We start from the raw sequence: 24,594 nt of genomic DNA on the forward strand, positions 1-24,594 counted from the left end.
GGAGAGGTCTCCATGAGTCTTTCCTGGAAGGTCTCTGGGCCATGAGCCCCCCCAACACCTCCCCCCCTTTGTTCCTCATATAGATATCCAGTGAATATTTGCTGGGTTAATTCTGAGGCAGAAAACTTGTTTCCTGGAAGCAATTAGAGATGCTTAAAATTCAAATTTATGATCCTTGGGAGGAACCGAAGCTTCAACGACTTTTCTCAGATTCAAAGGCTTTCTCACCGCCCTCCCGCCCCCTCCCCCATATGTATTAAAGGAGAAAAAAAAAGTTCACTCATTTCTCAGCTTGCAAAGTTTTGCAGAAACACGAGAATGTGTAAGTTGCTTTCAGTGGGAAGCACATAACATTTACGAAGTATTTCTTTGGGGATTACATCACAGTTTTATTTAATTTTTAGGACAAAAGTTAAATTCAATATTTGTGTATAAGCCAAGGGAAAATGTACCATAAACATAGGAATTTGGGGGTGAGTCAGAGTTCCAAGAATTCTAGATTTACTTAGGCCATTTATATGAAGACAGGCTAACCATTAGTCATCCAGCCTCACATTTTACATTTGCAATTAATTGCACCTAAAAATTAGTTTTCGCTCAAGGAGCTAGATAGGTGGATGGGCTTTGTGACTAGCATTAAAAACGCCTGTTAGAATTACAGCCTTGTTTTTTGAAGACCTCCTAGCTCATAGCAAACATGCCGTATAAATTACTCTTTAAATAAAGAGGCCTGGAAAGCCTCTGAGCTGAAATGAGTTCACGGTGCTCCTCTCATACCCAAAGCCACGTCATCTGCTTGTCCAAGGTTAGACCACTTGCTGAAAGTTAGTTAGACTGCAACCGGGGCATCCAGGTGGGTTTTGCTGAGAATGGATCCTTCTCCTCAACTCCAGAATAACCTTTTCTGTTCATGCCACCTCTTGCAGGACGAGGTCATCGCTGTCTCGGAGAAGGTGATCGTGAAGTTGGAGGACCTGGTGAAGTGGGCGCACTCGGACTTCTCGCAGTGGAGGTGCGGGCTCCGAGCCACCCCCGTGAAAACTGAGGGGTTCGGAAGAAACGGACAGAAGGAGGCCCTGCTCAGGTACCGGCAGTCGACCCTCAACAGCGGCCTCAACTTCAAAGACGTTCTCAAGGAGAAGGCTGATCTCGGTAAGCGTGGCTCCCGCTTCTAAATTCAACGTGTGGGAACGTGCCGTGAGCTGCATTCATGCTGCAGGTTATCCTGGACACCTTATCACCCAGAGATAATACACCAAGCGATGTGAGAGCTGTATGTGTAAGAGCAATGTAGTAGGCAAGAATTATATAGTATTTTAAAATTATATACATCATTACATAGGACGGGACTGCCAAGCTGGCGCTCAGCGTTAGTTAAGAACCATATTGTGCTTTTAGATAATGTCAGTTCACACCACCTATGCCGGCAGCTCACGCCCTCCTGAAACTTCAGCTGCAGGGATATCAGATTCCTCTGGCCTCTGAGGGGACCCGCACTCATGTGCACAGGTCGCATACATGTTCACACACGCGCACACACATACACACACGCACTTAGAAATAATAAAAGTGAATCTTCGAAATATTATATATTATGTATAAATTATGTATTAGGGGCCTAGTGAGATGGTTCCAGTAGGAAAAGGCTTGCCTTACAAACATTAGGACCTAAAGCTAATCCCCACCATTTGTATTACAAAGCAAGGCACAAAGGTGCATGCATGGAATCCCAGCACTGGGGAACCCAAGACCGGAGGATCTCTGAGGCCACCCCACCTACCCAAATAGATGAGTTCCAGGACAATGAAAGAACCCATCTCAAACAAACAAACAAAGAACGCCGAGATGTACCTCCACAGGTACCCACAAACAGAACATGTGCCTATAAATACACGCGCAAAGAATTACATCTTATAAAATGATATATCAAATGACACTATAGTACCTAATTCTTATTAAAAATTCTATGCCTGTATATATCATAGGTGTGCATAATGGCTTTACTCTAATGAGGCCCGTGACTATGAATTGGAAAATGCACAGATGGGAAAAATGAGTGTTGCCTGTGGTATTATAGAGTGTCCTTTATGGAAAGCTTCCAGTAGGGTGACATAGTATGTGGCCTCCAATAATGTCCTATGTGCCATCAAGATCTAAGACATACTTAGGGTTGATACTGAATTAATGGAGACTTTACATATTTTCGGGGAGTGGATAGTATGACATCTTAGGAATACCAAGTCAGAATTCCAGGTATGAAACAACGTGAAGGAAAACGGTGAGTCACTTACCGTGCGGCCATAGAACAAGCTAGAAGCTGCTGGGTTAAATGTCCTTGGGCCTGCCTCCGTCAGCTATGTGTTTATCCCTTTCTCGTCTTCTACAAAAGGAGTGTTTGGACTTTAGAAAGATTCTCTCTCCAGATTTGGAGTGTTCTGGCCATATCTGAACATCAACCCTGTCGCTCAGCTGTGTGGCCTTAGGCAAATAGTCTATGGTCTAATTTTTGGCCCTCCGTATGAAAAGTAGGGAGGGCTCACGTGGTGAAGGCATTCTCCTGCCTCAGCAATAGTGACTCCTCCCGTGACTATGTGACTTGTGTCCACGCTTGCTTTGGCTTGTTTGTACCTTCAGTGGCCTTCACTACCCTACTCCACTAGGGTTGCTCAAGACCAAAGCTATTGACCTCTGTTTTAGACCAGTTATTTCCTCTTTACGCAAAGAGGAACTTCACTTTTAACATATTGAGGCATCTTTTTCTTTCATTCTAGCACAGTGTGGAGTTTTCAGGGCCCTGGTTTATGCCTTAATGTGACAACTTCCTGTTTTTTTGTTTTGTTTTGCTTTAACCTAGAATCTAACTTTTACAAGAAGCCTTGATGATTTCTTTTAACTGACACAGAGACTGAACAACACCAGGGAACTGACTCTCTTTCATGTGACTCTGGTTTGTGGTAAGCTGTGCTGTTTGAGTAATATCTTTAAGGCCATCCTGCAGCTTAAGATCCACTGTTCCCTGGCCGATTTTTTGATAGATGTCGGACAGTGACATTGTAAACACACATCCCAACTGTCGGGCGCACAGTTAGAGAAAATTATTACGATAGCATTTTTTTTTCTTCTGAGCCAAGATATTTTAAAAATAGTCTTTACATAGTTACCGTTAACAACCTCAGTTTTATCAACACGCCCTGACTGCTTTTATGACGTGTGAAAATGTTGAATAATAATGAACCTCCGTGTTACCGGCTTAATGTGTGATCACAATTGTATCTCCATTGTCTTGTTTGGTGTTTTTTTTTTCCTTAATATTAAACCCTTTCTTTGTTTGATTCTTCTCCCCCCCCCTTGAGTTATGGAATATAGTCTTACTAATAAAACATTAAACAGGAAACCCACAGGGGAACAAAAGGCTATGTAGATGGCTAAGCTTGATGTCATGCATGTAAACAAGAGTATTTATAGCAGGGTTGTTTTGTGTTTCAAAGGGATAGTTTATTAATGAGCACACATACAGACCAAATTTCTTAACTCCATCTAAAGAGAACTGGAGGATCTTGGATTCTAAGAAAACAAAAAAGAAGAAGAGGAAAAAGTCCAAAATCTTTGTAGTCTTCACTCTCACCCCCAATGCAGTTGGTTCCAGAAGAAACAGGTTTGTCCAACTAGTCAAAAGCACTTGCTTGGTGTCCCTCTTGAAAATGCAGATCGGTGGCTTTCAAATCAAATTGCATTTAGATTTTCTAAGGAGAAGCTAAATGGCTAAGTCTAGCTGATCTTGTCTGTGGGACCGAAAGGGAGGAAGAAAGTGTGGCCTGGTAAGACTTCCTAGATGATTGTGTGTGTGTGCGTGCGTGCGTGTGTGTGTGTGTGTGTGTGTGTGTGATTTGGGACCCATTTCTGAGACTCGAGTGATACTCAACAGGAGGCTTGACTGAGGGATCCTCTGGGGGACAAGAAAAACCACATACCTTATATTTTTGTAAGTGTAAAGTACCCCTTTAAGGACAGAATTTCAGGCCTTGAAATTCTACTGGGTTGGTATGAACTGTGGGGAATTCGAGACAAATATCTTTCGTAATTGGAATGCACACTGTGTCGTAATAATGTGCAAAGAGAAACAAAAACTTTCCTTAATGTAATGGGTTTCCATTATCAGTGCGATCTGAAGTTTGTGAGTCCACACTGCTGGGATTTAGACTGGGGACAGGCGGACCGAGACCCCGTGGGTGAAGCTGACCATGTGCAGTCAGTCCTGTCCTAACAACTTTCTCCTCAGCCTCTTTTCGTTCTCTGGCTGTCACATCAAAAAATTTACTGACTTTTCTTCCAACCTCAGTGTTCTCTTTTTGTCTCTCTTGGTCTCTCTCGGTCTCTGTCCCTCTCTGTGTGTCTCTGTCTCTCTCTCTGGCCACACCAAAACCAGCTCCAACACCACATTGTTAGTGAGAGCGCTCAGCTTGCTAAGCCACTCCTTCTGTAGAGCCTTCCTTATTGTTCTCATCAAAGAAAGATGAACTTTGAGATTGCTAAAGGACCCTCCCCCCATCCAGCCCGGAAGTGAGCAAAGAATGGAAAACTCACCTTTCTGTGGATAAAGTCAAAACTTGCAACGTACTATTTTTTTTTAACCCAAGTTCCTCTAGCTTGTTAAAAGCACCAATAACAGCCAAAGAATTAGGTTGACTCTTAAAGACGGGTGTTTTACAATATAAAAACCAATTAAATGAAAAAAATAAACGCTCCTCTTGCTCAGGGTTAGTAAGTTTCCTCCTCCCATTCCAGTATGTGTCATTTCCTGTCTCTCTCTCTCTCTCTGAATAGTGAAAGAACAAAATAAAACAACAGAAATGTGTCTGGCAAGAAATTAATGTTGCACAAAGAAAAACTCTGCTCAGTGGTAGCTCCTGATGGCTGTTCCAAACCCCCACCTCTTGCCGTCACCACCCTGTCATTTTTTTTTTCTTTAAATCACCTTTCCCCTTGAGGGTGTCCTGTTTGTTTTTTAAAACCTCTCAGGGTTTTCATTTAAGACTCTAAATGACTGCCGACAACAAGTACAGATTTGGATAGTGAAAAAGCTAATCATTAAAACAACAAACATTTCTGCAAAGGGAAGCGGCGTATTTATTGTTCCCCCCTCTGCCTGAGTCCCTTAAAAAGAAAGTTCCACATAAAACCAACACCAACACCGATCTGGGCTCTCCCGGGGTGGGGGTTACTTGTTCAGTCCATTTCATACCGGAGGGTTTTTTTTGTTTTGCTTTTAAGCGAAGAAAAGTGGCTGTGTAAAAACAGAAGGGTTAAGGAATGTGTTATTCATAAGCATAACGAACGCAAAAACCTGTTCTTCCAGAAGAATCAGACTGATTAAATCATTCACTACACAAGCCTCTAGTCATTTATTTTTGTCTTTAGAATTACAGTACTTAGCTTTGTAATAAAGTGGACTTGATACCCATATTTGGTATGGCAGTTGGGAGTAGTCAAATGAAGAATTATTTCATTTTACAAAAATTTTAGCAACTTAGGAGTATAAATACTATCAGTTAAACATAGCAAACTTGTATTTTTTTTTTTATTCCTTGGGCTATCGTTTGAAAAAAAATCAAATTATTTTATGTAACACTGTTTCTCACAGAGTTCCTTTAAGTGAGGTATGAAGGCCGCACTGTAAGCTTTATTGGCCTATAAATATGTCATTATAGTTGGACTACATTTATATGCTTCGGATTGTTGTTTAAGCCAAGAAAATATGTCTCTACAGGTTGATTTTTTATTGAAACCCTTTGAGGCATACAGCAAAATGTGTTTTAGGCCAAGATTATTAAAACAGCATTTTCTCCCCTCCCCCCATTTTTTTTTTTTAACAGACTCAGTGTCTATTATCATACTTCTGTCTGCGGATGGGCAGTTATGAATGGTCTCGTCTCACTAAGTGTGTCTTTAGAAAAAAAAATTAAAAAGAGGAGAGGCTGAATAAATTCAAGAGAGTGACAGAGGGTGTGTGTGTGTGTATGTGTGTGTGTGTGTGTGTGTGTGAGACCTGCCTGAATTTGATATCAGTGTCTCCTTCTGCACACCATCAAGCACAGGCAGAGGCCTTCGCTCTCTATCCCAGCAGGGGCTTCTCCTCTCTACTGTGGGTAGTCGACGGTACAGTGACCGCACCTTGAGGAGGATGTTGCCTCTCTCTGGAGATCTGTTGCTCTCTGGAGGTGCCCCGGCGTCAAGTCACCACATGCTCAGGCCTTCAGGTTCTTTGTTTTTAACATGACTAGTAGTATACACCTTTCTCCATGTTGGGTTTTGGAGGAGACCACCAGAGGACAGACTACCCGGGATCTTCGGGGGCATTTGTGACGCTGAAGCCTCGGTTATCTTTGTCATGTTAGCACAGGCAGATGGAAGTGCTGTGTGATCAGGAGCTGTGTGGTACCGTGTTAGCACCAGGATTTCCTTCTGATGTTCCTAACCACAGTTTCTCTGGACTAGGAGCAGGGTTTCTTTTATAAATAATATGTAGTACATGTATTCTATGCGTTTATGAATAATATATACTTAAATATATTTATACTTTTATATATTCTAGTTATTATATTATGTGTATATAATATAAAGTCTCTGCTTATCTTTTAACCTAGCCACAAATCTATCAATGTAATATACTATATATATGTATGATGGTTAAAAACTGTATAATTTACACATTTAGACTGATAATATTACATATAGTAATATATAATGTGTAACTGAGATCTGTTACGCATGTATGCTGTCCTTCATATTATAAATTACACAATTTTTATTAAAACAAGCTGAGCCACATATGGCCAGGAATATAAGGAACCTCTCAAGTTCTTTGTTAAAAACTCACCAGAGTTGTTGCTTAGAAGTTCTTGAAACCTGGTATTATAGTTATTTGTAGTCAGCTCTGATTACGGAGTGTCCAATGGCTTCCTGGTGTGTCCTCAGCAAAGACTTTTACGCTTTGCTGTAAGGAAAGAACATGGGAGTTTCTCATTAGAAACACATTACAAATGTGAGTTGTCTAGTCATCTCGCTAAGATTGGAGAATTCTCACAAAGAACTCCCCCCTTTCTTCTCTCTTCATGTAGTAAGAGGTCTTGGTCTTCTGAAAATGCTTGCTGAATGTGCTGTATTCTCAGTTGTTCGGCTGAACTGTTTTCCTAATGAAACGTGAGGATTTTCTTCCATGATAGATGCTCGCAATATTCTATTTGTGAAGAATTTGAGAAACCCCTACAGAACCACTTGAAACACTTTGGCCTTTATAATGTCCTTCCTTTTAAAGTAGGAAGACCCTTCTCTTGAGGTCTTTTGATAGCATTCTGTAGTCACTGTGGTTCTTTACAGAGTCTGGGCATACACAGTTAATTCTGGGGAAGCGGTCAGCATGGCTTCTCCTCAAGTTCCTCCTTGCCATTGTAGAGTGATAACCCAGAGGACCTCTAGGTTAAGGCAGGAAGGTCACGAGTTCAAGCCCAGCCTGGACTCAAGAGTCAATACAAGGGCAGACTGAGCTATAAAGGAAGATTCTGACTCAATAAAGACAAAGAAAGAGCTGGCAAGAGGGCCCAGCAGGTAAGGACGCTTGCTGCCAAGGCTGATGAGCTGAGTTCAATCTGGAACATGGTGGAAGGAAAGAACCGAATCCCACAAACTGTTTTTCTGTTCACACACACACACACAAAAAGTAAATAAATGGTTTTGTTTTGTTTTTAATGAATGCATTCAAACATCCATAAATCTACAACCAAGACATTAAGAGTGTTGTCTAAGAATCAGAAGCCACAAGCTAGCAACTCAAAGGGAAAAAAAAAAAAAAAAAAAGAGTTAACTGATTTTATTTGGAATCAAAAATTCAACTTGCCTATCTCATCAAATAGTTGAAATTATCCTGAAATCATGATGGAAAGGACCAGTAAAAAGTTTTCCGAGAAGAAATATTCACCTGTATTTCCTGACCCCGGCTGGGAAGGTCTTTGCTAAGTCTCAGAGCGTCTGAGTTGATTGACAGGCATTGGTTGACACTGTTTTCCACACACAATGGCATCCCACATGGAGCACGGTCCTACCCAAGATCTTTTTGTTTGGAATTCCCAAAGACCTGAAAGTGTCCAATGTGTTCTAGCTATACTGAGACAGCCTTTGAGGGTGGACAGTCAACTAGAGAGAAATTCAAAGAACCGGGGAATTTCCTAGTTTGAGAAGCAGAAAAAAAAGCGAGAGTAGAGCTTCAGGGGATGTGTTCAGCACAGGTTGCTGGCATTCCCTTTCCCTTCGGAAGTCTTATACAGGAACCGGGAATGGAGCCCCCTTTTCTGGAGTTTTTTGTAAGGCTGTCAGGGTGGAAGGAACGGCGGAGGTCATTCTTCCTTGCTTCCCTTGCGACAGGCTTCAGTTCTCTCTCCATTTAGCTAAACAACCCCAATGTTTTCAATTCTTCCTCCGGATGTGGTTTTTAAGGTCTCTCGCCATCCCGGTCATTCATTTTAGGATGCATCGCGAGTGTTTATATTGCAGTGGTTTACTCATTTATGTTGTGAGGTACTGTTTTGCTAAGAATCCTACAGCCAGAATCAAAGTGCCTTTCAGGGGTTTAGAAACCACCATACATTTGTCGTATATAGCCAGATTTCCAAGAGCTGGCTATGCCCTAGCACCTCTAAATATGATGTAAGCCCAATGAGGCTTAGACTCTCCCACTCCCCTTCCCAGTCTTGCCTTCTCTATACCTCTGAGAAATAAAAGGAATGTGATTTGGCCACTACCGGCTCCTCAGTCTGACTTACCTCGTTTTGATTGGAGTTGTTCTTTCTATGTAACACCAAGTATTGGCTGTTACTTAATGAACGCCATCATTTGTGAATCATGAATATGCCTTTTGTGAAAGATTGCCAGAGAGGCTGTGCCTTTCAACGTCTGGCGTCCTTGTGATGGCACACCACAACACATGAGGTGTGACCTGGACAAACTGGCTTTTGCCTCAATAAGGATTATTTGTGAAGGCCAGTCTGACATCTGGCTTATTCGCCTACTCCAAAAAAGCCAGTGGCATGTGGTGAGTCCTCTTCATCTTACCAAGTGTGGCCGTTCAGCTCACACCGCTCTTCTGGACTTCTCACGTCCTTGCGTTTGCAGTTCAACCATACTGCTGCTGTTTCGGGATTTTACTTTTCGCTGGTACCTTTCATGAATCAAATTCTTCATGGCAATTTCTACCATAAGTCCACGATGGGGAAGGAAACCAGCTCATACTTTGGTTCTGGCTTCATGAGTGAGACATGTTAATTTCACAATAACTGTCTGTGGGATTTCCTGCCGATGGAAAAATGAAGAAAATGATTCAGTTGTCAACGAAGTCCCGTGTCCTGGACCCCTTTTGTCCCTTCTACACACTTTGGGGAAACCCTTAGCTTCAAAGGGGCTCATTCATTTCCAGGATCACAGGCAAACCTCCAAAGTGGGAATAGTGACTCCAAGTTTCCTTTGGTGACATTAAAACTTCAAGGGATGTCTTTAGCACAGGTTGCTAGCATCCCCTTTAAGATCTCACACGAGATCGAAGAATGGAGCCCGCTTTTCTGGAGTTCTTTGTAAGGCGGTCATGCTGGAAGGAACCTTGGGGGAACTTGGTGCAGTTAACATTTCTTCCCTGCTTTCTTTGGGACAATCTTCAGTTCTCTCTTTATTTAGCTAAAAAATCCCAATTTTAGCGGCTTTCTTGTCTCTAGGACTGAAGGTGCTAGTTTTTCAATAGCTACTTTATTTGGAGGTTCCTTAAAGCTTATACCTCCCTTTCAACACCCCCCCCAACCCCAGGGAGGGGAAAAGAAGGCTTTAAGGAAAAGGTGACACAGCCCTCTTTATTTCTTTCTGATGGGTAGGGACATAGGATTCTTTTAGGGGCAATACTGATATCTGTCGACAGAAAATCCAGACGTCCAGGTAACCAGCAGGCACAGCAAGCAGTCCTCCTCTCACTCCTCCAAGCCACTTTTTTCCTCTGGGATGCCATATTTATACCCCTCACAGTCGTCAGAATTCAACTAATTCCAGCTGGCAAAGACCACGCTCCAAACAAGACAGTTAACAGGTGTGGGCAATCTAAAATCCCCCCACTTGGGATTATAACAAAAGCTTGTTTACATGTCATCATCTGAAGCGTCCACAACACAGGACAAAACACGAAGGAGGGAAGATTGATTTGGCTCCCGGTTTCAGAGGGGTTAGATTTATCCTCAGTTCCGCACGTTGGCAAAGACATCACAACCAACCAGGAAGCAGAAGAGCAGACAAGAAGCAGCCAAGGATAGTACAACCCTGAGGACCGGTCCCCTCAGTGATGTCCAGCTCTAGCTCAGCACCACCTCCTGAAATTCGCACAACCTCCCAAGACAGCGCTTCTGGCTGGGGAACCAAACACTGAAACCACGATTCTCTGTGGGGCAGTTTATATTCAACTCATGTTCAAAAACAGTTGGCCCCTCATAATCTGTTAAACATCTCTTGAAAGAAAAAAAAAATGTAACCCTGATCCTTCTTTAGATACGTTTGGAGGTTTGATCCAAAATTTCACTCTTTTAGTTCTAGTCTGTGACATGTCTTTCTATTCATGAGGGTTCTTTCTGTGGCCCTTCAGCCTCTCACACCTAGCCACTGTGTGTTTGCCCAGGATAGACCACTATCACAGCCCTTGCATCTTAGAAGGCAAAACGCATTATGTCCTACAGGTGAACTGACATGAGCCCACACTTGATCTCAACATTTAGCTTTAATATGCTTTAACATTGACACTGGTTCTTCTGCACAGCTCATTTGTCTTTCAGAGTGTATTAAATGTGTGATTTTATTGCAAAACATTAGTTTCTCTAAATGTCAAAGGTTCCCTTCCTTTCTCTCCTCTGACATTATGTATTTAAGGCTGCTGCTCTTGCAGGTCGCTGCAATGGAAAGCTGAAATTTGGGCTCTTAGCCCATTTTAATAAATATATTTATTTAGGACAGGTTGGAGCAGAAGTGGATCTTTTCAAAAGCTTTGCAGAGTGCTTCGTGCACAGGGCGGCTAAGCAAACATGACCGCTTGTATGAGCTTTCTCCGTTACCTCTCTCAGGATGCTCTTATTTGTACAGTGTTGGCGTAGCGTGCTAAGTTCTCTCATTCCCAAGAATCCCTGGGCTGTGCCTTGTCTAGGATGTTCGTTCTTTGGGTCTCCTCATCTGCTTATGTCTTTAATACGTGATACTATACGTCTTTGTTACTACTTCTGAACCTCAACGGCATTTGTAGCCACCCTTCTGTTAATAACTGCATGCCTACTGGAAAATAGACAGATGTCGTCTATTTTAGGCAAACCACCAGTGAACTAGCATAGCTCTAGCCTCTGTCTCTTTCTTTTAAAAAAATAATAATAATTTGAATCGGTCGTTTCTGCAATCATTTGGGGGAGGGGGAGTGAGTGAAATAGAAAGGCAAGAAAGCAGAAACATAATTGCTCATTTTCTTCCCACACAAAGATAAGCCCACTGGCATTTATGTGTGTGCCTCAGTGCGGACAGGCAAGTGTTTGTAGGCACACACTCACCCACCCCCAATTAAAATAAAATGTACTGTTTGGGAGCCTGCCCCCATGCCCGATTTTATAGAGAACGGTCGACGATACCTCCGTGTCGTAATTCACTTTTATCTGGCCAGGGAATGTTTCTCTGTTGAGGTGTTTCGTACTTTGACTTATTCTTAGACTTTTCCATGGTTTCTCGTTCTCACCAGCTCTGTGAGGTTCGTGGAGCCATGCTCATCCGTGGCTGTTTGTACCTTTGCAAACCCCCCGCCCCCATCCAACCCTGCCCCTGCCTGTGTAAACTTCTTTCGAGTGAACCTGACCATTCCCAAGCCTCCCAAATTCTCCAGTGTGCATTTGATCACCTTCTGCCTCTCTGCTGTAGGAATGCCCCTTCCAAGAGCCTTAGGTGGGAGAATTCTCCTAGCCCCTGAAACCCTTGGTCACTGAGTTCATGAGATTTTCCTCGCCTGATGGGGCTCTGATCACACGAACGTTTCTACCTCCTTGCTGACCATCTAGGTGAATGCAGAGGCTTCTGTCTTATCTTCTCAGGAACGGTCTGAGCTCTACAATGCTGGGCTCGGTCTTCAAAGCGGTATCTAGCAGGCTGAGCAAACATTTGGCTTTTATAGTCAGCCTCTCCTGAAATCTCTCCTTTCAGTCCACCTGAGCCTTCTATGTACATTCAAAGGTTGATTTGATTTTGCTACAGTACTTCCTGACACACCCTGGCGTGGAGGGACTGTCTCCTTGGCGTATTTCATTGTCAACTAATGGAGGAAGGGAGGCTAATTAATAATCAAGTATCTGTCACTCATTGAGGGGGGAAAACTTTTTGAGGGAGCTTGTAAACTGGATTGAGTCTATCTGAAGATTGGCAGTGGCATTAAAGGGTGTGTGTGTGTGTGTGTGTGTGTGTGTGTGTGTGTGACAAACTTTACATATTAATACTGGTACTTGTTAATGTCTCTCTTCCTCAAGGGAATGTTTATCCTGCTACAGATTTATAGCACAAAAAAAAAAAAAAAGTTCAGGGACCTAAACAAGTCCAGACTGGATTGGCTCTGTCTTATCTCCTTTTATTATCAGCTAGTTTGTAAACTGCCTTTTTATTTATTTATTTTTCTTTTGAGGTGGCATGTTATTAAGGAGGTGGCTTTAGCTCCAATTTAATGCTTCTTTTTCTAGGCAACTGCCCTGTTGTAATTCTCAGCTTCCTTAAAATGGTTACTTGCTAATCGTTGAGGAAGACTGGCCCCACCTTCCAACAACCCTGTCTACTCCTTCCTCTCACAAAGACAGCATTCTATTAGGCCCTGCAGCAACAAAGCTCTGGGCCTGGCCTATTCTCTCCGTAAGAAATAAAACATTGTTTTCATAGTCATGCTGATAATAAGAGAGAGTTCAAAGCATGATGAAACATATACTTTTCTAGTGGGGGAAAAACACATACACACACACACACACACACACCACACAATCAAACCTATGGTTACCTGGTTAATTAGCCATCACATGGTGGCTGTGTGTATAAATACAGGCTTTTTACATATCCCGTCCCTGTGTGCCACCTTTCTTTTCATCCCTCCTTCTTCTGTTGTTTTTAAAATGACAATGTTCATTCTGTCCCCATTGTTCTATATCAATGTTCCCAATCAAAGATTTGCCAGAATGGGCAGAAAGAAAGTAGCTTCTTTCCGAGAACTGGCTCGAGCCCCAATCCCTCCGAGGCCCCTCCCTGTAGCAGACTTGAAAGCCAGACTGCCATGGCAGCCTTTGTTCTGTACAACTTACGGTCCTGACATTTCAGGTGTGCCTTGATTGCTTATCTGGGAAGCAACGTCGACAATACCCGTGTCACGGGACTGGGGAGGATCTGATTAGGCCCTGTGTAGCGGGTGCCCGCGCACAGTGGGGGTACTTAGCTAATGACACCAGCTTCCTTTTGCATTTCCCTCAGTAAAACAAACCTTCTAAACTGCTGCTTCCTCCCCTCTCCTCAAGCCCACCAGAAGGTTGTGGGGGGGAGAGAATGCAAAGACATATTAATAGGTAACAGTGGTGAGTGGCTTAATTCTTAACTTCCAGATACCAAGTTATCTATTACAAGGCAACGAGACAGACCACAGAGCACGTAAGCCATACCCTCACTTCTCTGTGGGCCTCGGGAAACCTTGAAAGTTCTTTTGAAGTGCTTTTTAATAGGATTTTAATCTTCTGACTCGAAAATTTACCCAAGTAGGTGTTGTCCTGCAAGCCACCTGCCTTTTGCCCGTTCTCTGACCTCTCTTTGATCATAGTGATCCTACTTGGTCAGAACTCTAGCTGCCGGGAACTCAAACTGTACTTTGGATGGGTCCCGACCAGCACACGAGTGTCACTGGGCCCCTGCGCTGTTTCGCTGAGAGTGAGCAGACGGTTCCTGGTGTCCAGTGCATGTTCTATGAGTCACTGCGTGACTATGCTTGAGGACTAGTAGACAGGGACAGTCCCAGCTGGACATCTTTCATCCACGAGGTGTTTAATGATTCCCAGTGAAAGCAAATCACTCTGTCTTGGCCACAGTTTGAGGTGCTGTTTAAATTGCAGGGGATGAGCGAGAATTCCCAGTGTGTTTTAGAATAACCTGGATGGGGCCATAGGCACAAAGCACCTCAAAAGTTTAAAGCACAGTACTGGCTTGTGTCTTGCTTAGATTACAGTACTCTGCGGTGTCTGCAGAATTGGCCAGAAGGTACCTTCTCTGCAGCACCTTCTCAGGGAGCCGCCAGGGCGGCGTGTGATTCTGTGCTCAGCATAGGGTGGCGGAAAGACAAGGCAAGGGCTGAGGGCAAAGCAATGAAATGTTCCCTCTCTCAAACGGTGTCCTGGAGCTGGCATCATTTCCACTCATGCTTCATTAATTAAGTGACATAGTTTGTGCCCGTGTCTTACCTCAAGGCAGTGGGGCGGTCCTACAATATTCTTGGAAGAAGTGGAAAAGGATGTTAAGGCTAATAATGTCTCAGACATGCATTTGGGATAATGATGAATATTAGAGAATCATAGAGTCTCAGGGTTGAAATGAACCACAGCTTTCAGAGTTACGAGGTTCTAACTGTGACCTATTTCCAGCGTCTACTACGTCTTAACACGTCCTCTGCTGAAATCCCTACTACTTGATATATTATCATTTTCGATGACTTGAAATTCATTTCTTTACAAGAAAAAAAAAAGTCCAATTTTATCTTTGATCTAACTCTACTTATAAGAGAATCTGACTTTTTATAAAATTAAATTTGAACGCCTGGACAAGCTGTGGTGTTCACTGGCTAATATTGTCCCTGCTTCTACTCTCATAACAAATTCACACGGGACAGATAAAATATCCCCAGCTCTGGATAATATTTCAAGTGGCTGAGAAGAGTTCAGCCTCTTTCCTTGTTCTCTTTTTACCTCTCCGGGGTTTCCCCATCCTTCAGGACTTCCTGGTAGTCTTTGTCTAAGGAGTTGACTCTGCCATTCCTAAATCACAACTGCTCTAGTCTCTGTTTAATAAGAAGATAGAGATGGGCTGGTTGCAAATGCCTGCGCCAGGGTTAAGGCAGAAGGAAGATCTTGAGGCAGGGCTATCCTGAGCTACCTAGTGAAACAGCCTCAGAAATGTGAAAGAAAACACAACTTCAATCTGTTTTTCCATACTTTTCCTTTGTTTGGCTGGTTGGTTTTGAGACAGGGTTTCTCTGTGTAGCCTTGGATGTCCTGGGCTTCATTTGTAGACCAGGCTGGTCTTGAACTCACAGAAATCCACCTGCCATCGGGTGCCGGGATTACAGGTATGTAGCACCGCACCTGGCTCTTGTTTTTCTGTACTTCTACATTTTACACAAAATGCAAAAAAAAAAAAAAAGTGAGCCTTGTGGAAGAAGAAATCAATAACAGCAACCCCGTTCTCTTCTCCTCTGCCTCAGTTCCTTCTGGAAGCAGCATGCTGGTCACGCAAAGGTGGGCACTGCCTCTGTGGTGCCCATGATGTGCCCCGATCTGTGCTGGTCAGAAGGCAGCCTTGCTGGCGTCATTTTGCAGCTCCTTTTGTCAGTCCTGACCAGGAGCCGCACATTCCGTGACCACGGGTGGAACCACCAGCCTGTCACTCGCGGGGCACCTGAAATGGAGCCGCCAAGTCTGTGAATATGAGAGAAGGTTCCAGAAAACACAGCCTCCGGGGACTTTTATTTAATTCACATCAACTGTATTTCTTTTCTTGAGACGTGATCTTCTGTAGCCCAGGCTGGCCTCAAATTCACGGCGTAGCTAACACGAGTTTAAAAGCCTGAGTCGTCTCCTGCCTCCATCTTCTGGGAGCTGGGATGATAGACGGTGCTTGCTGCTGCACCTGGATTCCTTTTAACTTTAAATTAAAAGCTACAGCCGCCTACTTGTTGCTGTTATTGTTGTATGTAACTGTATACCTCAGTGAGACTACATTCTTTAAATTTTTTTCTTTTCTTTTCTCTTTTTTTTTCCCGATTTATTCATTGTATATCCCAATTGTAGGATCCCTCCTTCCTCTTCCCCCCCCCATTGCCTTCCCCTAGTCTACTGAAAGGGGGAGTTCTCTTCCCCTGCTGTCTGCCCATAGCTTATCAAATCTCATCAGGATTGCCTGGATCCTCTTCCTCTGTGGCCTACGAAGGCCACATCACTAGGGGGAAGTGATCAAAGAGCAGACAACTGAGTTCGTGCCAGAGGCAGCCCCTGTTCCCCTTACTTAGGAACCCACATGGAGACGGAGCTGCCTATGAGCTACATCTGAGCAGAGATCTAGGTCCTCTCCATGCATGGTCCTTGGTTGGTGCTTCAGCCTCTGCAGGACACCCTCAGCTCAGATTTTTTTAAGCTTTGTGAGTCTCTTTGTGGGGCTCCTGGGAGACTACATATCATTCTAACTGTCCAAAGTTTAGCGCACAGATTGGATATGCCGGCAGTGAAAAATTCATGCATTCTCTTTCCATGCCCCAAATTCCAAAACCATAGCCTAAAAAAATACATCTCACTAATAATTTTATATTGATCACATGTTGAAATAATTTTATAAATTAGTTTTACTAAATTATTATTCCAGCTATTTTGACCCTTTTGACTTTTGATGACATTAGGGAAAGGCTTCAAAGTTATGTGACTTAGTTGGAGAGATTTGGACAGGCCTAATGCTTAGCCCAGCTTTTATTTTGAAGCAGAAACAGCATTTTATAAGGCTCAGTCATCACCCTCTTTTCTGGGGGAAGAGGCTCCTGGTGAATTACAGCAGGCAGATATAATTGTAAGGTAGCCTTTAGCCATACTATGATCATTAAAGAAGAGGCCAAAAACATGTCATCCCAGGAAGCAAATTTATCAGGGCTTAGAGCAGGAATAATGAGTCATACCTTTGTAGTAGTCTTGTGTACGTGATCATTTAATAAATAGGACTTCCATCCTATGAGTTCTTTTCATTGTCAGGATGTTGCCATCGGTGGAGGATGTCATGGTCATTTCTGACTTGGGTTTTCCTGAAGGGACTTGGATTTGGGTCAGTCTTGCTTTTCCAGATGGAAATGCTATACTTACTGTTGAATATGACCTCACTCTGTCTCTAATAAATACCTCAAGGTGGGCTGAGTAGGCAGAGATAAGAGGTAGAGGGTTTGAATAGCACATCCAAAGCCCCAAGTTCACCTCGCTCTGCAGAATAAATAAGTGAAAACCAATTTAAGAAATAATTGTGATGGTTTCTATTCAAGAACTGACAGAGACATTACGTACTCTTCACTCCTTGTTGAAAATCTCATCTCAGACTCTGAGAGTATGTTGAGATGTTGAGATGATAATAGTTTAGCTTAAGGCTCTTTTGTGATTTATTAATTTGGATTTTTGGGTTTTGAGTTGTTGCAAAACTATGAGATTTCTCATGCTGATCAACAAATGGCTATCCATTCTACCTCCAGGCACTAAGCCTTTCATCTTCTCGTTGGGTGTCCCTGGTTTAATGTAGAAATATTTTCATATTATATTTTTAGAAAATAGCCTACAAGCCAAAAAAGGAGTTGGCAGTTTTAAAATACAAATGATAGAACTTTTTCACGAAATGTCAACTTTCTGCCTAGTTACACTATTCACAGTTGCAGATGGGGACAATGTGGTTAATCCAGCCAGTTCATATAAGACAATGTCTCCCCAAGGCAGTGTTAGCGGTGAAGTTCACAAAAGCATGGAATTCATTTTGGGCAGAGTTCTCTGGATGAATAAGATTTCAATCACATCACTGTCCTGAGAGTGACAGGGATGGGCCAGAATCTATAATATAGATTCTAAATTGAACTCAGAATTGAGCAAATAATTGCCATCCTTACTCCACATCCAAACACAAATACATACAGAGCAGTCAGGATGCCAAAGCTGGTGAAGCAAGCCTGGAGACATGAGTTCAATCCTTGGACCCCATTCAAGAGTAGAAGGAGAAAATGGACTCCACAAACCTGTCCTCCAATCTTCATAGTTACATCCTGCCCTCATATCACAACATAGAATAATATAATGTTTTTTTAGAAAACTATAACTTAGTCTATAAATCAAGTGTCTGCATGTCCTTCTGGAATATAACCCAAATCCTGGGTTCTTAATTAGGAACAAACATATAGATTTTTATGGGGCTATTGTCCATTCCCAAATTTTGGTCCAGAACTCTGTTAGAAACTGTAATATGTATTTTCTTAGAAAGTCACCGGTAAACATTCACTTGACTATGAAAAGGGTCTGTAATGATTCCTTTAAAAAAAAAAAAGTTGGTGAAATAATCAGTTATTGGTCTTCAAAAAGACACTGGGGCATGAGCTAAGTCCCTTTTAAAAAACTTTGCCAAGTAGCCCGTGCAGAATCAATGGAGTACAGCCAAGCTAGGCATGGTGGCACACACTTTTAATCCCAGGAAGCAGAGGCAGGTGGATCTCTGAGTTTGAGGCCAGCCTGGTCTACAGAGAGAGTTCCAGGACAGCCAGGGCTACACGGAGAAACCCTGTCTTGGAGAAAAACAAACAAATAAACAATGGAGTACGGCCAGTCAAATCTACTGAGTGTCTCCTTTGAAGAGGGGCTTAGGCACTTTGAGGAGTCAACGAACACCAGAAAATATTTATTCCCGCAAACTTTGAATGCAGTTTGGAGACATTCACGCGCTTCCTCCCAGAAATCAGTGCTTGTACACTTGGGTAAGGACTCCTGGGCTGCTTTCCCCTCTAGAAAACCACCACACACTTACGAGCAAAACCAAAGGCAACGTGTGCCCACTCAGAGTAGGTGGGACGGCGGCCGCATGGTAGGAGCTTCTATTTTTCACACATAGGTGGAAAGGAAGGCGTGCCCTGCCCATCTCGTTGTTCTTTATTTCCAGCAGTAGGTGCTGTCCTCAGGGACAGGCAGCAGGCAACACTGACCTGCCCTCTGGTGGTCTGGATAGTCATACTCTGCCCATGTTATACGCTCAACTTGTTCTCTCTAGAATGCTTGATGGAAACTTACCGTCATGGCGAGCCTTTGGAAATATCTTTCAGCAAAGTACCTTTTGCTGTGGACATATATTTTCTGTGGCTTAATTTTTTATATATCAGGTTTCCTAAACCAAGGTCCATTTATATATGTTTTTTTGAAGCTCTTTTTCCTCTTCTGATGGAGATGTGTTTATTATGGGACCCGATCTCACATTCAATACTCTAAATATTTATAAAGCGGCGAGTTTTTGTCTTTTATGTAGGAAGATCTGCATATTGTTTTTTCCTCTAAATCTGGCCCGTTTCCTGTGGGCATGATTCAAAGCTCATGTTGAGAAATTTTTTTTTCTTCTTCTTTTTTTCCCTCGCATTAGGGTCCATCTACCATTGGCTCAATTAAAATACTTTCAAGGGAAGGCATGAGCATCAACTCTCCTCTTTAAAACAAATTTCAAAATGCATGTGTAGAATATCTGTGTGTTTGTGTTTATGAGTGTGTGTGAGCATGTGAGAGAGGGAGAGGATGTGTGAGCGGGTGAGTGAGTAGGAGAATGGGTGTGTGTGTGAGTATATGAGAGACTGTGTGTGAGCACATGTGTGTGTGTGTGTGTGTGAGAGAGAGAGAGAGAGAGAGAGAGAGTGTGTGTGTGTGTGTGTGTGTGTGTGTGTGTGTGTGTGCCCTTGCATAGATATGGACTTCAGAGGAGAACTCTATGGGGACAGTTTTCTCCAACCTTTGCATAGGTTCCAGGAATTGAACTCAGGTCACCCAGCCTTGTGACAGGTGCCTTTACCTGTTGAACCTCCTTGAATATCCCCCAATCCCCGTTCCACCTCCTGTACCTTTTCGGTGAGCATGCTGTCTGCGATGAAGTAGGTGCTCCCAGTGTGTGTCGTGGGAATGCATGGATGACTGTGTTTAAATCTTGCACTTGGGGGCTGAATCATGTGATGGTAACAGCCCACCAGTCTGGTAGGCTCAGACTTGAATTCAAAGTCCTTCTAGTCTGCTTTCAGGACCTTCGGCAAGTTGCAGAGTTTGAGTTTTGTCACCCATGAAAAAAAAAAAAAAAGAAAAAAAGAAAAAGAAAAATTCTGCCTTTGTGGGGTACCATAGAATTTAATAACATACTAAACTCCATGTGCTTAGAAGGATGTCAGGTTCAGCAAAGAGCTTGGTAAAGAATACCAGGCATTATCGAGAGCTGAAGTCTTAGATTAGGAAATCCTGGAATCCCATCATTTTTAAACTAGCCTCACAATTTTTTGTGATATTAGTGACTGGCGATTTTATTATTAATTTCCTTCATGTAAATTGCTCTTTTTACTTAAATGACTACCGTAAATGGGAAACTATATTACTACTATTTATAGAAAAATCCAGATATTTTCTATAAATAATGTAAAGATAAATAAATATGTGTTCCCCTGCACCTCATAAGACTGACATAAATTGCTTACATTTCTGTTGGTATGATACAATATTTGACAAAAAAAAATGCATCTTAGAGAAGGAAAGAGTTTACTTGGGCTTAGTTCTAAATGGATATAAAATTCATGGCAGCAAGAGTGTGTGGTCATCATGGCAGCCAGGAAGCAGAAAGGTCACATTTCATCCCCACGCAGGAAGCAGAGAGCCAGAGCAGGAAGCTATGTAAGGCTATGCATTTTCAAAGTCCGTCCCCAATGATGTGCTTCCTCTAGCAAGGCTCTACCTCTTAAAGATTCCGTAACCTTTTCAAACAGCGTCACCTGCTGGGAACCACATGTTCAAACAGAGAAGCCTGTGGGGCATCATTTCATATGCCAATCATAACCCTTAAGTACCACTTGTGTATACTTTAGTCAGTTTTTGGGAGGCTTGCCTCATGCACAAAAGCCTAGCCTAGGTTATGGATAGCAATGAGGGTCACATGCAAGCCTATCAACAGCAAGCTATGAAGGGTAAATCTTTCCTGTACTGAATGGACTTTTAAGCTCAGAGGCATAGCTGCCCCCCACCCCTGCCCCAGTGTGAAAGCTGAAAACAACCAACATCTAAGCAACTGCATCTAACCCTTCATGGATTTGTTATTGCATTCTGTTAGAATCAGAAGGCAAACGCTGTAGAAACGATGAAATGGACATCTTACCTTCATGACACCTGCACTTTCACAGCTTGCTTCTTTCCCCGTCCCAGCTCCTGACCGGGACTAGGAACTATAAGAATCTCAATCTAGACCGTTTATTTCGTGGAGTGAGTAAAGACCAATCACTGTCATTACCTGTTCTGGTTTGAATGTGAAATGTTCCCACATAGTCTCTTATGTAAAATGCTTAGTTGCGAACTAAGCGTTTTGGATATTTTGGAACATTCTGTAAACTTTAGTGTGTAGAACCTAGTGGGAGGAAGTCTCATGATACCAGGGCAAATCTTTGAAGTAGACCTGTCTCTCTGTCTCTTCCTCTTTCTCTGCATCCCAACCACCACAAGAAGACCCTTTCCGTGCACATGATCCCATCATAGTGATACATAAACATGGTGTCAGGGCACCATGGAGTGAAGCCTCAGAATCAGTGAACCAACATAAATCCTTCCTTTTTTTAAGACAGTTCATCGCAGGTGTTTTCGTCTTGGCTGACGCAAGAGTGATTATAGTTACTGCATGACCTAGCAAACACTAGCCCTGGGTATAACTTATTTCTCTACAATTTGCTACCAAGGGTCACTTGCTGACCTTGAATTCCCCAAATTGGCTGGTTTAGAACAACTTACTTGCCTAAGTGTGGGGCTTACGCTAAGCAAAAGGAAATAAACGCAGATTTGGACATGGGTACTTTAGCAGCTCGCAGAAAACACGAGTGAGGCTCACATTGCACAATGCTCCTGTTGCATAATTGATAAAAGTACAGGGCCCACTGGAAGTGGCCTCAAGGCCATGCTACTCCCGCTAATTATTTAAGCACACACACCACGCTTTAGAAGGCTTGTTTAGGATGCAGCTGAGGCCACCGATAGTCTGAACATGACGTGTGGCTTGAGAAATGGGCCTAGATGCATTTGCCAGACATTCCGGACTCCAACAGCGTTCTGAAGACCGTCTTCAGTCTGACTGTACAGCACTCTGTTATCCAGCAAAAGAAAAAATATATATGTCTAGCATCATGGACTAAAAACAAACACATGCAGATATTCTAATGTTAAAGGAGACATTAGAAGAAGGCACTGGAATTAAATTAAAATTTTCCGTGGCCATGATCAAGATGCTAAATCTATTGAGTCATAGTTATCCATGTATAGTTGACAAAAGTCACTTGTGATCTTAGAGGGAATGACTGATAATTGTAACTTACAAGGCTGTGCATAAATGCACAGGGTGGAGTGGGAGGATCTGGTGACATCACCAGAAACCATGAGAGAAGCTAGAGCAGCTCCTACCGTTAGAACTGTGAGAGATACGCATACAACTGTAACGCTAGCCTTGTTTTTGATGTTCTTATGACTGACATTTCTCTGAAAATAAAAATTGTGCACCCCTTTTTTCATTAGAGCCAAGGGGAGGGTTTGGATGAGGCAAGCACCCCCTTTGTATAATGGGTAATTACCTCATAAAACAGAAAGTAGTCACAATGGGAATCATTCCTTCCGGTCTCCATCTTCACTCTTTCTCCGTCTTCACTCTTGGAGTTCTCTGTCATGGAAAGTAGACACCATGGAAGACCCTCAGGCCCCTCTGTGCTCCATCTCCTCAGATCAGCTGGTTTAACTCCCATATCCCATATCTAAAAAGTTAAACACTAAATATTCTAGTGAATTCTTTATTACCTCTACTTTTATATCCTGGTCCGTTATGGAGAAGATAGTGATAGCACGCATGTGGCCTCCTAACCTTGACATGAGCCACAGCAAGAGTAGCCTGTCACTGAGGTGGCAAGTTCAAGACTGTGGCCAGAACTCAGGACATCATAGGCTTGCCTCGGGTGAAGGTACAGGCGGGCAGGCACTCTCCAGGCTGGTGTCACTGCCTTAGGCCAGCTTGGTAGAACATCCCTTATCCTAATACGGAGCAAGGTAGTTCCTCATAAAGCCTGTGAGTTCTCCAGAATGTTCCACAGGAAATAATGTGTGTTAAGTATTGGTTGGATTTCACAACTGCTTCCTGCGCCTTGGCTTCATCCACTGTGGATCTCAGGACATGCCAATCGTCTCTAAGCCGCTTTGGCAAACAGCTACTACACGGTAAATATGCAGTATGCACACAGTACTGGAAGAGAAAGGACCTGTGACCTGTGCAGCTTTGGTGGCACTCACAGTGGCCAGTTAAAGGAATGTACACAGCAGAACGGTGTGGCTGGTGTCAAAAACACTCCTAGGATCAAGTCCAGGGTCATTTGACTTCTGCAGAGTTTTGTATCGCTCACATCGCTTTTACATCTGCGCTTACCTGATTTTGAAATCTGCAAAGTACATTCCAGTTTGCAGAAGAATGAATATGACAGAGGTAGGGTAGTGGGGAGACCAATAAGGCTGTAGAATCAACACACAAATGGAGGTCACAGGTGGGCACTTGTCAGCCCTTCTGGAAGGAGATGGGGAAGAAGCTGTTTACTCACCTGCGTTGAAGTTTTTGCTGTCTCCCCTTAGCGAGGTCCTCCTAGTGTGGCCCAGAGGAAAGGCAGTCCTCGCCGCAGGCCTGGTGTCACTGAGTGAACCCGGGAGGCCATGTCCATCCAGAGTCTGTATGTAGTTTACTGAAATCCCACCCCATAATGCTTAAGTGAATGGTGCTCTTCATGCACCACAGACTAAAAATAGTTTCATCTGCAGTGGGAACATAGTTTCACATTTATACGAGCATCTGGCCTACGGAATCCAGTACTCCATTCTTTAAATAGCTTCACCCGGCTCTGGAATACTCAGCCCTGCAAATCTCTCCCAGCCAGACACCTTGTTTACACAACCCTGTTTAAATACAAACAAGCTTTCCCTTTGAAAATGCAGAAGAATATTAATTTGGGAATTCATTATGCCTTAGGCGTTATCTTTTAGGTGCGTTGGGGGGGGGGGGATTGGCAGCTGAGAATATTTAAGATGGATCCATTTAGTAAGTTATTTCTGAAGTACCTACTGTGTTCAAAATTTAGTGTTTTTCTATATTTGATCCGTATACACACATGTCATGTGTGAGCTTGGAGTCTCTTCTAGACCATCTTACGTAAATCCAGTTAAAATGAAAGTTTTGGGAGCTGAAAAATTCATGCCACTACTAATACCCAACAATAATAGAAACATAATCCTATGTCCACTTCGCCTTCCCCACCAGAAATGTTTTGAGGCCGGAAATCATTTGGTAGCAAGCAATGAATGTAGTTTTGTTAGTCTTAGGGGGGTACTAATGGTTAGTCCTCATGAAGAAAAATGTGAAAATATCACACCGAAAGGTAAACATTACAAATGGATGGCTAATGGTTAGCTGTTACAGTCCAAAGGGGCAGGATTTTTTTTTCTAACAGTTTTATGA

At 42.9% G+C, this 24,594-nt stretch overlaps 1 protein-coding gene and 1 long non-coding RNA gene across 5 annotated transcripts in view; one reads left to right on the plus strand and one right to left on the minus strand.

Annotated features, from left to right (window-relative positions):
- The window catches only part of Arid5b (AT-rich interaction domain 5B), a 175,367-nt gene that overhangs the window by 32,004 nt on the left and 118,769 nt on the right, over positions 1–24,594 (plus strand). For all 3 annotated transcript variants that reach the window (XM_060369415.1, XM_021635248.2, XM_060369416.1), the window contains one exon: positions 927–1,152. In XM_060369415.1, coding sequence (XP_060225398.1) covers positions 927–1,152 — 226 coding nt within the window. The remainder of the gene's footprint in view (positions 1–926; positions 1,153–24,594) is intronic.
- Positions 20,203–23,994, minus strand: LOC132648358 (uncharacterized). Of its 2 annotated transcripts, none has more exons than XR_009586746.1 (3): positions 23,687–23,994; positions 22,679–22,764; positions 20,203–22,197 (listed from the first exon to the last, which is right to left on the minus strand). It is a non-coding gene; the product is annotated as an uncharacterized LOC132648358 (long non-coding RNA). The 2 variants fall into 2 exon arrangements; XR_009586745.1 differs by lacking the exon at positions 23,687–23,994 and adding an exon at positions 22,899–23,365.

The sequence above is a fragment of the Meriones unguiculatus genome, chromosome 16 (assembly GCF_030254825.1).
Source record: "Meriones unguiculatus strain TT.TT164.6M chromosome 16, Bangor_MerUng_6.1, whole genome shotgun sequence".
NCBI lineage: Eukaryota > Metazoa > Chordata > Mammalia > Rodentia > Muridae > Meriones > Meriones unguiculatus.